Source organism: Periplaneta americana, chromosome 15, assembly GCF_040183065.1.
Source record: "Periplaneta americana isolate PAMFEO1 chromosome 15, P.americana_PAMFEO1_priV1, whole genome shotgun sequence".
NCBI lineage: Eukaryota > Metazoa > Arthropoda > Insecta > Blattodea > Blattidae > Periplaneta > Periplaneta americana.
Genome location: NC_091131.1, coordinates 108934830 through 108949887, shown reverse-complemented (window position 1 = coordinate 108949887; position 15058 = coordinate 108934830). Strand labels below are relative to the sequence as shown.

At 34.0% G+C, this 15058-nt stretch overlaps 2 protein-coding genes across 2 annotated transcripts in view; one reads left to right on the top strand and one right to left on the bottom strand.

Annotated features, from left to right (window-relative positions):
- The first annotated feature begins 31 nt into the window (after positions 1 to 31).
- LOC138715260 (coiled-coil domain-containing protein 134-like) lies at positions 32 to 9840 on the top strand. The gene is made up of 5 exons (XM_069847988.1): positions 32 to 236; positions 1843 to 1964; positions 2052 to 2139; positions 6189 to 6367; positions 9448 to 9840. The coding sequence occupies exons 1-5, from the start codon at positions 128 to 130 to the stop codon at positions 9622 to 9624; spliced, it is 675 nt and encodes a 224-aa protein (XP_069704089.1). The 5' UTR covers positions 32 to 127; the 3' UTR covers positions 9625 to 9840.
- Mulk (acylglycerol kinase-like protein Mulk) overlaps positions 9633 to 15058 on the bottom strand; it is a 25904-nt gene continuing 20478 nt past the window's right edge. The window contains exons 7-8 of the mRNA XM_069847986.1: positions 12016 to 12152; positions 9633 to 9784 (exon numbers count right to left, since the gene is read on the bottom strand). Coding sequence (XP_069704087.1) covers positions 9668 to 9784; positions 12016 to 12152 — 254 coding nt within the window. The 3' untranslated portion in view covers positions 9633 to 9667. The remainder of the gene's footprint in view (positions 9785 to 12015; positions 12153 to 15058) is intronic.

Sequence of the window (15058 nt, the reverse complement as noted above, 5' to 3'; positions counted from 1 at the left end):
CATGCTCTGATATGTATTCTTACCGATATGTGGCAGCACACGAACAAATTGAAACATGGATGGCTTGCCGTGTATGTTGGTTGACATGTGCGTAATGTGCTCCGTAGCACGATAAGCCAACATCGAAATGCTGTACATATTTCCTGTTGTACTGTGTTGTTCTGTCGTCCTGTCATCTGAAGATGCTGGCCCTGATCACTCTTCTCATACAGTTAATGATCCGGCCGAAAAATTATGTATCCTTACAGAATTGTGTGTGTAATGCTCAGGATTTAACATTTGTAGTCAAGACCTCTGGGTCCCAATATTTGGACTCAGGATCCACAAAAGTCTCAAGAAATTCTCAATTTGGCAGGTGTTCTATGTCTATTATCTTCCTCTGAGAGTAGGCCTAGGTAATTGGGGAAGTCATCAGATTCGATGAAGTTAAATATTGTCTATAAAGTTATTGCTGAGAAAAAAGTACATGAAAGTCCAAGGAATATTTCTTAGAAACGCAGAATTAAACGTCTTCGGGACTATGTCCAAAAGAAGGGAGGTATTCATGAGAAAGAAACACTGCGCGAAGATAGTGTATTAGGGCCTACACTATTTGTATGGTTACGGATCTGAACAGTAACTATCATCATCCATGAGAAAGGAGTAGGCAGCTTCAAACGGCCGCTCGTAGCAAAGTACAGGCTTTCCCGCACCTCCACAAACTAGAAAGGGACTCCTCCTCCTCTTTCACAAAATGTGGTGAGCCATCACTATACAGATTGCGCCACCCAGGCCGACAAAAGTCTAGTTGATCTTGTGTGTACAGTATTTATGATTTCATTTCTAAGTATATCTTGTATGTGACAGTTAAGAAAAATAAACAACCCATTATAACTATAATCGTACAGTGATAAGAATTGAATTGTTGGTTGGTTGTTAATGCTCAGCATATTGGAGTTCTTCCATTTCCCTTCTTGCTTCTCAGTATCATAATGATAGATCTGTAACTATTACTTTTTTACAGTTCTTGAGGTGTGTCATATCCATTATTATAGTGTTATCTTCTTTACAAAGTAAACAATTAGAAGTATAAAAAACATTTATTTTATAAGATGGGCAGCCAAACGTCCTGTATATAATCGAAAAAGTGCGACAGCCTTCATTTGCGGACATTCTGGAATTAAATTTTTATTGTTTAATAAAATATTCCATTCCTTATTTACACGCTCATGTATTAATTTTTCATGTATTCTTTTGTTGGATGGTTTTCTTAATTACCAGTTTTGAAGGATGAAATGATATACATGAATTTGTACTTTGTTGGATCATTGTACCCTTTTTTGTTAAGGAATCTGCCATTTCATTATCAAGAATTCCACAGTGTGAAGGAATCCATTGCAAAACTATTGTTTTGCGGAGACATTGTAAGAGTTTCATACTTTGATTAATTTCAGCAATTATTTTTTGTTGCAAAACACATATCGTTGCTGAACCTCCAAAATCTACTGTGTGTTTTTAAAAAGATTTTGCAGGAGAAAGAAAAAAGCATTGCCACTTTTAATTCCCTTGATTTTCAAAGCTACTTTCGGTATAATTTCAATGATTACAAAATGATGAAATTATATCAAAAGCTACTTTCGGTATAATTTCAATGATTACAAAATGATGAAATTATACCAAAAGCAGCTTTCAAAGTCAAGGCAATTAAAAGTGACAATGCTTTTTTCTTTCGCCTGCAAAATCTTTTTAAAAATACATAACAGATTTTGGAGATGCAGTGATGATATATAAAACATGTAATAGAAAGTGGTTCATCTTCATGACATTTTATATTTAATATGTTCTACCTTAAGAAATGTTCAGTTATTAGATTATTCAAACAGAGAAGACTAGACCAACTAGAAGCTGTCAAAAGGATTTTGGCACTTGATAGTTATGAAAAGCAGTATAAAATGGTAACACTGATGACGGAAAAGGTTTTCACTGTAAGATAATTCTTCCATCTAATAATAATAATAAAAAACTAATAACAAATGATTGAAATATTAAAGATGTCACTTTTAATGTTACAGGTAATCCAAAGTAGTAGAGTTACATTAGAGAGCTCCGGTTATATACCAGGAAGCAGTAGTTTCCCTAAAGATGAGAATGTTCTGGATGGTATGTTCATGTGTATTTCATTTTTAAAGCACTTAAAAAAAAAAGTATTATTACACCACCGATTATAAATTTATTTAAAGTTTTCAATCATTCGATTTATCAATTTTTGTAAAATTATTATTTTCTAATATATCTTATAAAAGAATTAATAATTTTGCAAAAATTGATAAATCATATAATTGAAAACTTTAAATAAATTTATAATCTTGAACAGGTTTATCTGAAAATCAAAAATGAATTTTGTAAGTTACACCACCGAGTTAACTCTGTGATTGGAAGGAATGTGAACTATGACATTATCAGTGCAAATCCTCTTGGGTCTCATTGTCATACTGATAGTCAAGAGGTGTGTGGTGTGCACTGTGCAGGTCAACTTTGTCACTTACCTGGACGAAATGTTGTTGTTTTCTAATGCCAGGCATTTGACAATAAAGTCATTTGACCTCTTGCACTCCAATATTTTTCAAAGATATTATCATAACCAGCCAATGAAGCACAGATTTTGAGGTGTTCCGAATCCATTTCTTGGTTTGAGTTGCACAATGGGCAGTTAGGGGACTGATATATTCCAATTCTATGCAGGTGTTTAGCCAAACAATCATAGCCTGTTGCCAATCTAAATGCAGCTACAGACGATTTTCATGGTAAATCGGGAATTAACTGTGGATTTTGATGCAGAGAGTTCCATTTTTTCCCTTGGGATTGTGTTATCAAATTTTTTTTGTTGAAGTCTAAGTATAATATAAGTTTAATAAATCTTTTCATAGAGTAATACGTAGATTTAGTAACAGGTCTGTAAGTAGCAGTGCTGCCCTTCTTTGCTAAAGCATCCGCATTCTCGTTTCCCAGGATTCCACAATGGGATGGTATCCATTGGAATACAATTCTTTTATTGAGTGATATTAATTGAGAGAGCATTTTAGTTATTTCTGCTGTTTGAGATGAAGGTGTGTGTTTAGAGACGATTGATAGAATAGCTGCTTTGGAGTCTGACAATATAACTGCATTCCTAAATTTATTGATGTGGCATAGAAGATTTCTGAGACATTCACTTATTGCAATGATTTCACCATCAAAACTTGTTGTTCCATATCCAAGTGATCTATAAAGTGAGAAGAGACAGCACGTAACACCTGCACCGGCACCTTGTTCTCTGGAGATCAAGGATCCGTCAGTGTATAAATGAAGCCAGTTTTGTGGAGGGTACCTAATATTAATTGTCTCTAAAGACAATTGTTTCAGTATTTCAGTGTTTACTTCTGATTTCAGTATTTCTTCTGTTAAATTTAGATTATATTCTATATTTAATAGAGTTAAAGGGTTTGGTTTAATTTGTAAGTTTTTCTTTTAAATTCGGGATATTGATTTTCTGTTTTAATTCTTCAACAATGGATATGAAACTTTTTTGAGTTTTCAATCTACAGAGAGGACTGTATGAATGCCAATTGTTTCCTAGTAATCTCATAAGTTTTTCATATTGAATCAGTGCTTTTTCTTCTATTGTCATTTTGATACTGTTAATATTAGTGAGGAATCTCATAGAATCTATTGGAGTTGTTTTGATTCCACCAGTAATGAGTCTGAGAGCTTGGTTTTGAACATATTCTATGTCGTTTATGAAAGGTGAAGTAATTAAAATTTCTCCGCAGTATGTCAGCACTGGCTGTATAAACATTTTGTATGTAGTGTTCAAAGTATTCCTAGACGAAATGTGGATTCATTCCTACTACAAGGTCAGTAAAAGCTGGCAGTGTGACTGAGAATTTTGAGTTAGGAAAATGAGAGTACAAGTCAGAGATATATGTATAAATAGTTGTTCGTGCTAGTGGAGAAAATTACTTCATTCCCAGTGCGAAATTAATATTCAAAGTAAAAGTGGGGATTATCACAATGAAACGAATTATGAAAATATTGGGCTGGGAGATATTTTATGAATGTGATTGGCTAAGTGACTAATGTTCCCATTCCACATTGTATAGTAGCCTGTCGCTACAAAATTGCGTTTTCATATAACAACAAAATATATCCTTCTACTCACCAGTCGCCATTCTAAGAAAACATCTACCTGTAGAATCATCAATTACACCTAACAAAGCAGAAAAAAAAACACACACAGTGAAATTCCTTAAGGGAAGGCTGAAGGGAACACAGCTGAATCCAGACAACACACAATTGATGAAGGTTCAGCCCTTCTTGAATTAGATCCCGCTCTGAAAAAAATATAAAGTACTACATACCGTCATCAGAGGCTAAGGACAGACAAACCTTGGCTTGATGTTGAGTGCAACGAACAGAGAAGAGAAATGATCAATTCTTGCACTGCGCAAGAACAGACATCTCCGAATAAAATATAAATATCTATGCAGAGAAAAGGAAATTATACAAAAGCTACTAAAGACCAATGTTACTAATTCCATAGAAAACAAGGAAAAGCCCAAGCTCAAGAGGTGCTAACAGAGCCCTTTCTTGTCCTTAGAAAGAAGTTAACCAGCACTGTCACGGAGATCACAATGGAATCTTGAGAAAATCCCTCAACAGGCGCAACCTAACCACTGCTAGAGTCATACGACATACAGCTGACAAGCATAGTAGAAGGAAGAGCAGTCATCCTCAATGCGAAAGACAAGAAAGTAATTCGATGGGTTAGAATTTGTAATTAAAATCTCAAGAACACAGTGCTCAGATCAATAATTGATTCCCTTCTGGACTGATCTATTCAACACATGCAATCAATTTTAGTATGTGTAATATGTTACTTTATGTTTTCATGTTATTGTATCCATGTATTGCAATGTGTTGTTTTTATCGTGATTCTGTTTATTTTATTGCGTATTTATATTTCTCAAGTATATATCAGTCCCCTAACTGCCCATTGTGCAACTCAAACCGAGAAATGGATTCGGAACACCTCAAAATCTGTGCTTCAGTGGCTGGTCATGATAATATCTTTGAAAAATATTGGAGTGCAAGAGGTCAAATGACTTTATTGTCAAATGCTGGCATTAGAAAACAACAACATATTTCCCAAGTAAATTTATATAAAAAGTTGGCCATTCATTTACTATCCCACTTTGCGAAGTGTCCCGATTTTGGGGCTTGAAAATCTGGTCCCTTACCAAAAATGCATCGTTTCTAGTTAATTTATAAGTTACAGCAAGGAAACCACTAGATCACTGAGGTCAAATGGAAAATATTTTTCTTATGAGGTTATCTGCTTTAACATGTTTCTTTGTGTCATGTTCAGTTCTACTCTGATAGAACATCATCCCAATCACTCCATGAAATATCAATTCTGAAGGAATTCTAAACTGGTGGCAAATAAAGTTTTTTATCGTTCTTATACAACAAAATCAATCTGTTGCTTTAAGGTAAGCGTTCACTACATCGTAGCGCACTCCTCGAACGAATCGCACACAACAGATATTTTAAGTGGAGTGCGTTCACTGTAACGGCTCTACCTAATCGCCTCATCGGATTCCCTATCAGCTGTTTAAAACTTATGACGTACGATATTGACATTGCTGAAAACAAAGGAGTTTTGAGGTTAGGTCTATTATCCATGAGTGTTAGCAAATAAGAATTTGTAATTGTTTCATGCTTCTTAATTGAAGAGGAATAAACGAAAGAGATATTGGTTACATAATATATATATGTAAGAAATAACTTGATTACTGTAATGGGAATGCCTCAAATTATATAATTCTTCACTGTTTTCTACAAGCGAAATAAGTTTTCTGTCTGCCATTTTGGCGCGACATTGAACATGGCACAACATAGTAGTAACAGTTGACCAATTAAAATTAATTTATTAAAGAAGGCCATGATCGCACACATCGGAAAAGTTGCTCATCCGAGAAACGTGGACAGATTTGCCGAGAGCCAATGCGTGCGATACGATGTAGTGAACGCGGTTACATAACAATTGCAGTAAAGACTGTCATTTTCCAATCTGTGTGATTCGTCCGATGAGTGCGATACGATGTAATGAACGTTTACCTTTAAGGATACGGTATTTTGTTCTTAATATGTTCTTGATGTACTCTTTCTAGCTCTCTCAAACATTCTGGAAAACACTGCACTCTTCGGTGAAGTTCTGCTGAGACTGCCAGATATAGCCCATAAAATCTTAAAATCAAAATACGAATGGGACGTGATGCTGCATTGGAGCCTAGGCTTTGTCAACCAAACGCAATTACTGGACAAAAAAACATATATACTTATATCTCTGGTAAGAAGAAAACAGTACATGATTACATGAATGCCTACGAGATACAGGCTCATTTAAAAACGAGTGTCCAACAGTGGCAGACCTGTAAGAGTCCAAACTGTTAAACTCAAAGTGTGTTTGCAGCATGTTGAAGAAAATATTAGTGTTAGTACCTGACGAAGAGCAGCAGTAGAGCATTGGTTCTGTCAGAAATGAGCCAGGATGGCTCGCCTGTCAGCATCAGATTCTCGATGCCATTTGGTGGTATTTTTACTGTTTACTCTAATGACAGGAAATATATATCTGTCGCTTTTATTCTTTTCTTCTACTGTAGTTGTCCACGTTTCTGTGCCATAAAATCTTAATTTATATACTTTGCTTTTCCCTTTATATTTTATATCAAGTGCTGCATTCTGCTTGCAGTTATTAATTTAAAAAAAATTAAAAGGACAGAAATAAACGACTATTGCAAATTCCGAAAAGAAAGATTATTATTATTATTATTATTAACCATACTATTTAATATATTTTCTACAGGGTGATCTATATAAACCTTTAGGGCCGTATTCATAGACATTTTTAGCGCGGGCTTCCAGTGGATGATCAGCATTTTTCGTATTCATAAACCAGTGTTAGCGATAGGATATGATTTGAATTCTGTACAAGTAACCAGTGGATAGCCGGGGCTAGCTTAGTACGCTCGTAGCGCGTGCTGCGAAATGTCTATGAATAGCACCCTTACAATTTTAACGAGTTACAATTTCTCTTTCAGAGTTAGTATGAACTTGAAATTGAATATTATCATCTCTGTTGTTCTGAGAGAATTTATATTGACACCTCTGGCACGATTGTCGTCCATTGTTGATATTGATATTGGCTGTTATTACAGAACATATGTAGTGATTAGTTTGCCACAGTTGCAAACATGCAGTACTCACTTCGACAGTGTGTTTTGGCAATAACACACTGACTTTTACAAGCCTAGTGCCTTCAATTCCTGCACTACATGCACTTTGTATGTTCGTAAACGCGATTTCTTTACTGCTCTGACATGTGCCATACGAGTAGTCTGTCTCCTGGCTTGTTCGGCACAACAGTTTCTTTGGTGAGTTCAGTAAACGCTCTGGAACATCATCCACACAAGCTTGAGGCACTGCAAGTCTATGTTTTTCACTCTTGCTAAGAAGGGAGCCAGTTTGTCTCCAGCTTTCTCATTATCGACAAAATTGTTGGCATGGTTGGAACACAGCACACACCGAATTCTGTTCGAAATGCCCATTGCATTTTAACCAGGGAATTTGTCATTCAGTACGTTTTCAGCACAAAAACACACTATTGAAGTGAGTGCTGCATGATTCCAATATTATGGCGAACTAACCACTACATACATTCTGCAATAATAGCCAATATCAATATCAACAATGGACGACAATCATGACAGGGGTACCAATATAAATCCTTCCAGAACCACAGAGATCATAATATTCAATTTAAAGTTTATACTAATTCCCAGAGAGATATTTCCTCTTCATTCTTGTGGATGGGAATGAAGTATTACTGTACAGATTTATTGCAAGTTGTTATATTAGGTTTTTGATATTTAGAATCAAGAGAGTAATAACTATACATCTCACCCTATTTGATTTTGTTCCTTATATGTCTAAGGAATGAAATTAAACATTTAATTTATATTTGATCAAGAATAACAGAAGTTATTTATAGTTTAGGATTATAAATCAAATCAAGTTTATAATAATAACTTGTCTTAATCTGAAATTATAAAGTACAATAGTAGATAAAAAAAAATAAATTTGAAAATTAAAATTCTGATGCTTAAAATTAAATGTTACGTGGAATGAATATATGTTTGTTATTGTTGAAGTTAATTGTTACATGTTACTAAAATTTTGAATTCCTTCGCTTTGCAAAACAAACTTTAATCAAATAAATTACAGTACAATCATTTAATAAAAGAAAAAATTTCTAAATATTAATTGAAAAAAGTAACAAAAATTCAAATAGAATAATATATTACATAATTGTTGCAGGAATTTGACATATAATAAAAAAAAGAAGACATTACTTAATTTGGAAAATAGAGAATTGTAATACTATTCGATATGAACTTGATTAAAAAAAATTAAACACTGATACTTTGTCTACTTTTTGAGACCTGTAAGGGATGATTAAAAATCTCTATAAGGTTATCACTAAACAGCTCTTGACCCTGCAGGGCCAAGTTATGAACGTGATGGATCTATTGACAGTACAAAGTATCACTATAATACACCAAATGGAACGCTATGATGAAAAATTCCAGATGTACACTTTGTAAGCTAAAAGAGACTGTTTGGTGTGTAACCTATGAATGTCATTCATTAAATTTCAAAGATATAAATTGTTTGATATGAAAAGAATAAAATCAAAATTGATTGTCCAATTACCAGCATCCTTTTGATGTAACAAAAGGAAAGTAAAATGAAGACAGAGTACTCTCAACTAACTTTCCCATATGATGAAAGAGTAGTGGAACAGAGAAAAATTCTCTCCGGCACCGGGATTTGAACCCGGGTTCTCAGCTCTACATGCTGATGCTTTATCCACTAAGCCACACCGGATTCCCATCCCGGTGTCGGATCGAATCCTCTCAGTTTAAGTTCCACCTCTTGGGTTCCCTCTGGTGGCCTGCCCTCTGCACTACATCATATATATATCTATGAATGTAGGACAATGTCCACATATGTGCAGAGGTGCACTTGTTATGAGTGACTAATTGGCTGGGATCCGATGGAATAAGCGCCGTCTTAAATCACAAAGTGATTTACGCATATCATATATATATATATTCATTCCAGGTTCAAATCCCGGTGCCAGAGAGAATTTTTCTCTGTTCCACTACTCTTTCATAGTACAATGATGCAGAATATCTGCATGGAAACATCATATGTACTTCGGTACATTAAAATTATATATATATATATATATATATATATAAAACTTTCCCATGTTTAGTTCTATCTTACTCTTTGCTTACATCTTGCACAATTTCTTCTGCACAAATGCTGTCATTTTGTACTGTTTGAAACCTCTTCATTTTGCAGGTTAGCCAAGAATTGAACATCACAGAAAGAGATCCTAATTATGTGAATCCATATCGAAACACTGTTACACAGAAGACAGTACAAAACTTACAAAACACTACTGGAAAGAAGAAAAGGAAAAAGGAACGTCAGAAAGGACCACGTATGTCAAGTGGAACTTATGCTGGAGAATTATAAGACCTATGAAAAATGTAAATTATTTACCTTTTATTGTGTATACTCAACTAATATTGTCAGCAGGTTTACAAAATACGTGCACTTTCTTTGGCAGTAATGTTGCATGAATTGGTTTCACTTCATAATCTTCATTATCAATGGAGATCCACTGCTGCTGATCCTGTATAAAAATATGTTTACATTATTAGAAGACAATAAAATCATGTTAAGAGAAAAGTATGATCATATTTTCTATATTATTATTATATACCTATATATAGATTGACAAATCGAACTGAAACCCTGACTGAGTTACTACGTGAGCACTGGCTGTCTTGGGGAGGAGCAAGTGAAAACGCATGGGGGGAAGGGAGAGAGCACTATGCACTATGTAAATCGTCTGTGGCTGCATTTAGATTGGCAACAGGCCATGATTGTTTGGCCAAACACCTGCATAGAATTGGAATATATCAGTCCCCTAACTGCCCATTGTGCAACTCACTCAAAATCTGTGCTTCAGTGGCTAGTCATGGTAATATCTTTGAAAAATATTGGAGTGTAAGAGGTCAAATGACTTTATTGTCAAACGCCTGGCATTAGAAAACAACAACAACATATTCAGTATCAGTAGTATCACTAAAAAGTTAATGAAAAGACAAATGCTACAACATAAATTATCATAATTTCCCATAACTATGGTCCAGGCACCCAACTATGGTTCAAAACGCATTATGTACTACTTAGTCCCCCAAGAGTTCGGTGTTTGCCATTTAAGGCGCCACTGTGATGGAATTATGTTCCCCATAGATGCTTCTATCTACCATTACACGTGGCAATGATATGGATGCTTAACAAGGTCAGTGTGCATCATTCTATTGAATGTGTGAAGACACGAAATCATTCAGTTTGTGATTGTCTGTTTTATTAAGCTCTCCTCTGTAGAACTGGAATGTTATAGATATATGATTCTTTGTACAATTAAACCTGGCTATATAGTGTTTACTTTCACGTAATAATTACACTGGCAGAGGTTAAGGACTCTGCGTGAAAAATGTTTAACTTCAAGGCTAGAAGTCAGTCCTCAACTATGTACCACAATTTTTCGTGGACCATAATATTTCATTTTGAAATATTTGTTTTAACAAAATGTGATCAATGTGATTATTTACTTCTGCAAATACGGTATGTCAGTATATTCTAAAACACCATTTAACATTATAGTCCAGTAAATAAAGAAACAGGCTGTTCCAGCATCAGTGGTACTAGCACGAATGATGGTCCGGTAAAACGAAAACTTCAGGGTAGAAGGAAAACAACCATCCCTGTAAGTGACTATGAGAGCTATGAAATTGAATTGGATACAGATTATGATGTTTCCGGTGTTCTCTTCATATTTACAGACAGTGAGTCAGATACAGAAAAGAAGACGAAATCTGTTAAATTAATGCTAAAGGCACATAGTTATATGGTAGTTACTTATGAGGAGGAATTGTGGCCAGGGAAAGTTTTGGAAGTGAAGAGCAATGGAGCTGTTGTTTCATGTATAGTAAGAAGCGGCAATTACTGAGGTGGCGAGAAATGGAAGACATTTTATTCTATAGAAAGGAAAACATAATAAAACAAATTGAAGACCCCAAATGTGTCTCGAAAAAGAGAGATCTATTTTCAATTTCAGAATTACAAGAGAAGTGGAGATTCAAAGGATCGAAATAAGCCTAATGAATGTAGTTCTCAGTACGATAAATAAACATTATCATTGAATTTATTTGTATAATATTTTGCTAAGAATATGTTAGTTTATTTTGATACCGTACTTTTGTTCTTTAATATACTGTAGTTTTTCATTATTGCAGAAAAATGACTTTCAGATTTCACTTGTTTATTGAGTGTTTATGTAATGTGTACTAATATAAAGAATCCATGTACTTTTCATTTATTTTTAATATTTCTGTGCTAGATTATGTTTCTACCCTTAAATTAGAAACTCAATATATTGAATTACGAATAATTACAGCTCCAGCTTTCAAGCATGAATATATGAGTGGACCATAGTTGGGAAACTCAGAATACAACTATGTACCAATGCTTTTTATTTTTTTTAACACTTGTAATTAAATAATTTCAAACAAATATGTCAATATTTATTTGATATAAACTTACAAGAGTCCGAAGCCAAAATTTCACTTAATCTGGATGAATAGTACTGAATATACAAAGAAAAGTGTGACAAATGTGGACCATAGTTAGGGGAAACTATGGTATATGATTAAAAAAATAAATGTTTCAAAGACATTAACCTACAAAATTATGTCTTCACATCAGCACTATTAGAGACTATCTTCCTGTAAAAATCTACAAAATTATGCCTCCAATTGCTAATTATATACAAGACTTGTATAAAGTTTACTATACCTCTGATTTGGTCTCTTTCAGAACTGGCCTAAGTTCCAGCTCTCTGACTTCTAGAATATTTTCATAACATGGCATTTCACCATTTTCACGTCTCCATCCTTCTGATACAAATTCAGTGTAACCTACAGAAGGGGGACCTAAAATCAGAAATAGGTTAAATTATATTGTATATTATGTACTGATCGTTATGTAGTGCCTGACAACAATACAATGCAGTTACAATATAATTGTTCTTAACATGAGAAAAACAAAGATTTAGACAGTGTTAATTAGAAGTCTTGCACCAATCTAATATGTAACATAATATGCTCTATGTGAGAATAACACAAATGTCACTATTTATTATAAGATATACATATTTTCACTACAGCAAATTATAGAAAACATAAAAGGTTGAACAAACAAATACATAATATTATATCTGTAGACTACATCAGAACATTTGACAAATTAAACAGAACATTTCTATGAAAAATTTTAAAAGATAGGGGCATCCCAATACACTTAATTGGAGTAATAAAAAAATATATACAGAAATTAAAAAATATATATTTCTGGCACTAATCCATCTATAGCAGAAGAAATTAATTTGGGTGTCCGACAAGGTTGCAGCATGTCTCCACTACTATTCAATAACTATACCGATGAAATAATCAGACAGTAAATAAGAAAATTAAAATAGTCTACACATAATTTAAATAAGATTAATTGTATAATGACAATTCTCTTTGCCGATGATCAGGTGATCATTTTGAACAATGACGATCATTTATAGAACTATATAAACTATCCAGTCAATTTAATTTTAAAATATCCGTCGAAAAAAAGTAAAACTATGGAATTTCACGGTAAAAATGGAATAAGGTCTAAATTAGTCTTAGAAAACAAAATAATAGAACAAGTTAATAAATTCAAATTCTTTGGCACCACAATGACATATTTGGAAAGTGCTGGCAAAAAAAAAAAGAGAGAGAGAGAGAAATTTAATTACATAAATAGAACAATCAGAAGAACTTCAGGAAATAAAGTAAGAAAAGAAACAATGTTAAAATTTTGCCTCTCGTATGGCAGTGAAACATATATGAGTATTCTCAGCACAAGCGGTCTGCAAGTGCAGAAGATGCATACGTAAAAGAGGTAAAAAAGGTAAAGGTATCCCCGTAACATGCCATGAAGGCACTTGGGGGGCATGGAGGTAGAGCCCCATGCTTTCCATGACCTCGGCACTAGAATGAGGTGGTGTGGTTGGCACCACGCCCTGACCGCCTTTTACCCCTGGGAAAGACCCGGTACTCAATTTTATAGGAGGCTGAGTGAACCTCAGGAGATGCATACATAATTTTATTTATTACCATAACAAAAGGACATTTTCCAGAATACAAATTAAGACATGTGCATAAAAACGGACTATCTCACAAAATGGAAAAATTTCAGATTAGTGCTGATATCTCTTGGCTGCAAGGCATCCCATCGAAGTACTTGTGTTTATTGCCTGGTCATATAGCATTTATAAAACTTCATTTTTTTCCCCCCTCTTTTAAATAATGAGGGTTAGACTGTTTTTACGCACATATCTTCAATTTATTATTTTACTCTCACAATAAAAAACATATCCTAGAATGCCCAAAGAGAAAAGAATCTATAGAAGATAATAGTAACAGCATTCTGTTTCTATGATGAAAGGTGATATACAGGTAATAGCTCAGGTTATTAAGTGTGTGATACTAGTTATTTATGATACAAGTGTTAAAAATTACGTTTTATTTTGCCAGTACGCATGTTTGCAAAACGACACCACAGGCTGAGCGTAGTAAATGTGTGAACAAAATAAAATAATTTGTTTACATGTGTATCATATACTATTTTTTTAGATAACCGTTCAGTATTTATAAATACATTATACAGTACTTGAAATTGCTGGGACTGATACCTGATACAAATTTACACTGCCTTTTATAGTACTGATCAACATTACAGGTGTGGCATTGAATGTCATCTGGCGGTGAAGTTATTATATATGGTGACTTTCAACTCTCATTCGAGAATGAATAATTGTGAAAGTAAACCGAAAGAAATAAAATAAGCTACAGATAGTACCATTGGAATTATTACAAGCAAAATCAAATTCAAGGAAGCAATATATTATGATATACAATACAACAGGTTTATGGAATGGTGCAATAAATAATGTACATCTTGGTTACACAACTTTTAACACTATATCACTTAGGAATCCGATGCGAAGACAATGGAAGACGCAAGAACCATGCAGTTCTGAAGATGGCTCTCAACCAAAACTAATCAACTAAGGTATTTTTAAACTTCGTTCAAATTAACACATGAAAGTCATATGCATATTTATCCCAAATAAAGAATGTTCAAAGTAAGTACAATGAAAAGATTCTTCCCACTGAGTTAGACAATGTTTCAAACATTAATTTACTTCCTATAAAATCTGGCAAGTGCGCAATGAGTAGTAAAATGTTATAGTTATCAATAAAACAGTGTTGAAGGAACTTATTTAATTTGAATACCTTTACAACCAAAAACAGCATTCTTTTTAAAATGGGACCTGGCATTGTTTTGAACTGCTTTATTGATCGGTTATAATGTGACATCTTGTGGGACAATCAGTGCGAACAGTTGAAAGACAGTGTTAAAAACTTTATGCACTGTGCTAAAAGCAGTGGTTTAGTTGGACTGGAATGCTCCAGAACATCAGTCCAGGAAATAAAAATGTATGCATATTGGAAACGTAAGGATATCAAACTTGATGCCCATACGAGTCCATTTGGCAATTGCTAAATTTAAAAAGGTAAGTTCCTGTAAATATGTTTTCTAACTAAATCACTGGTTGAAAAATCTACTTTTAGGAATGACTGTCTGAAAAATAACTTTATTTCACGGTGTTGAGGCACAGCCTATTTTCCATATGTGAAACTGTTTACAAAATCCCTACGTGTGTGTGTGTGTGTGTGTGTGTGTGTGTGTGTGTGTGTGTGTGTGTGTGTGTGTGTGTGTGTGTGTGTGTGTGTGTGTGTGT

Excerpts from the sequence above, each read along its gene's own strand:
- LOC138715260 (XM_069847988.1), top strand. The coding sequence starts at position 128 with ATGCTGTACATATTTCCTGTTGTACTGTGTTGTTCTGTCGTCCTGTCA. Across the intron at positions 1,965-2,051 it reads TGACGGAAAAGGTTTTCACT|GTAATCCAAAGTAGTAGAGT; the intron begins GTAAGATAATTC and ends TTAATGTTACAG. Across the intron at positions 6,368-9,447 it reads CATATATACTTATATCTCTG|GTTAGCCAAGAATTGAACAT; the intron begins GTAAGAAGAAAA and ends TTCATTTTGCAG.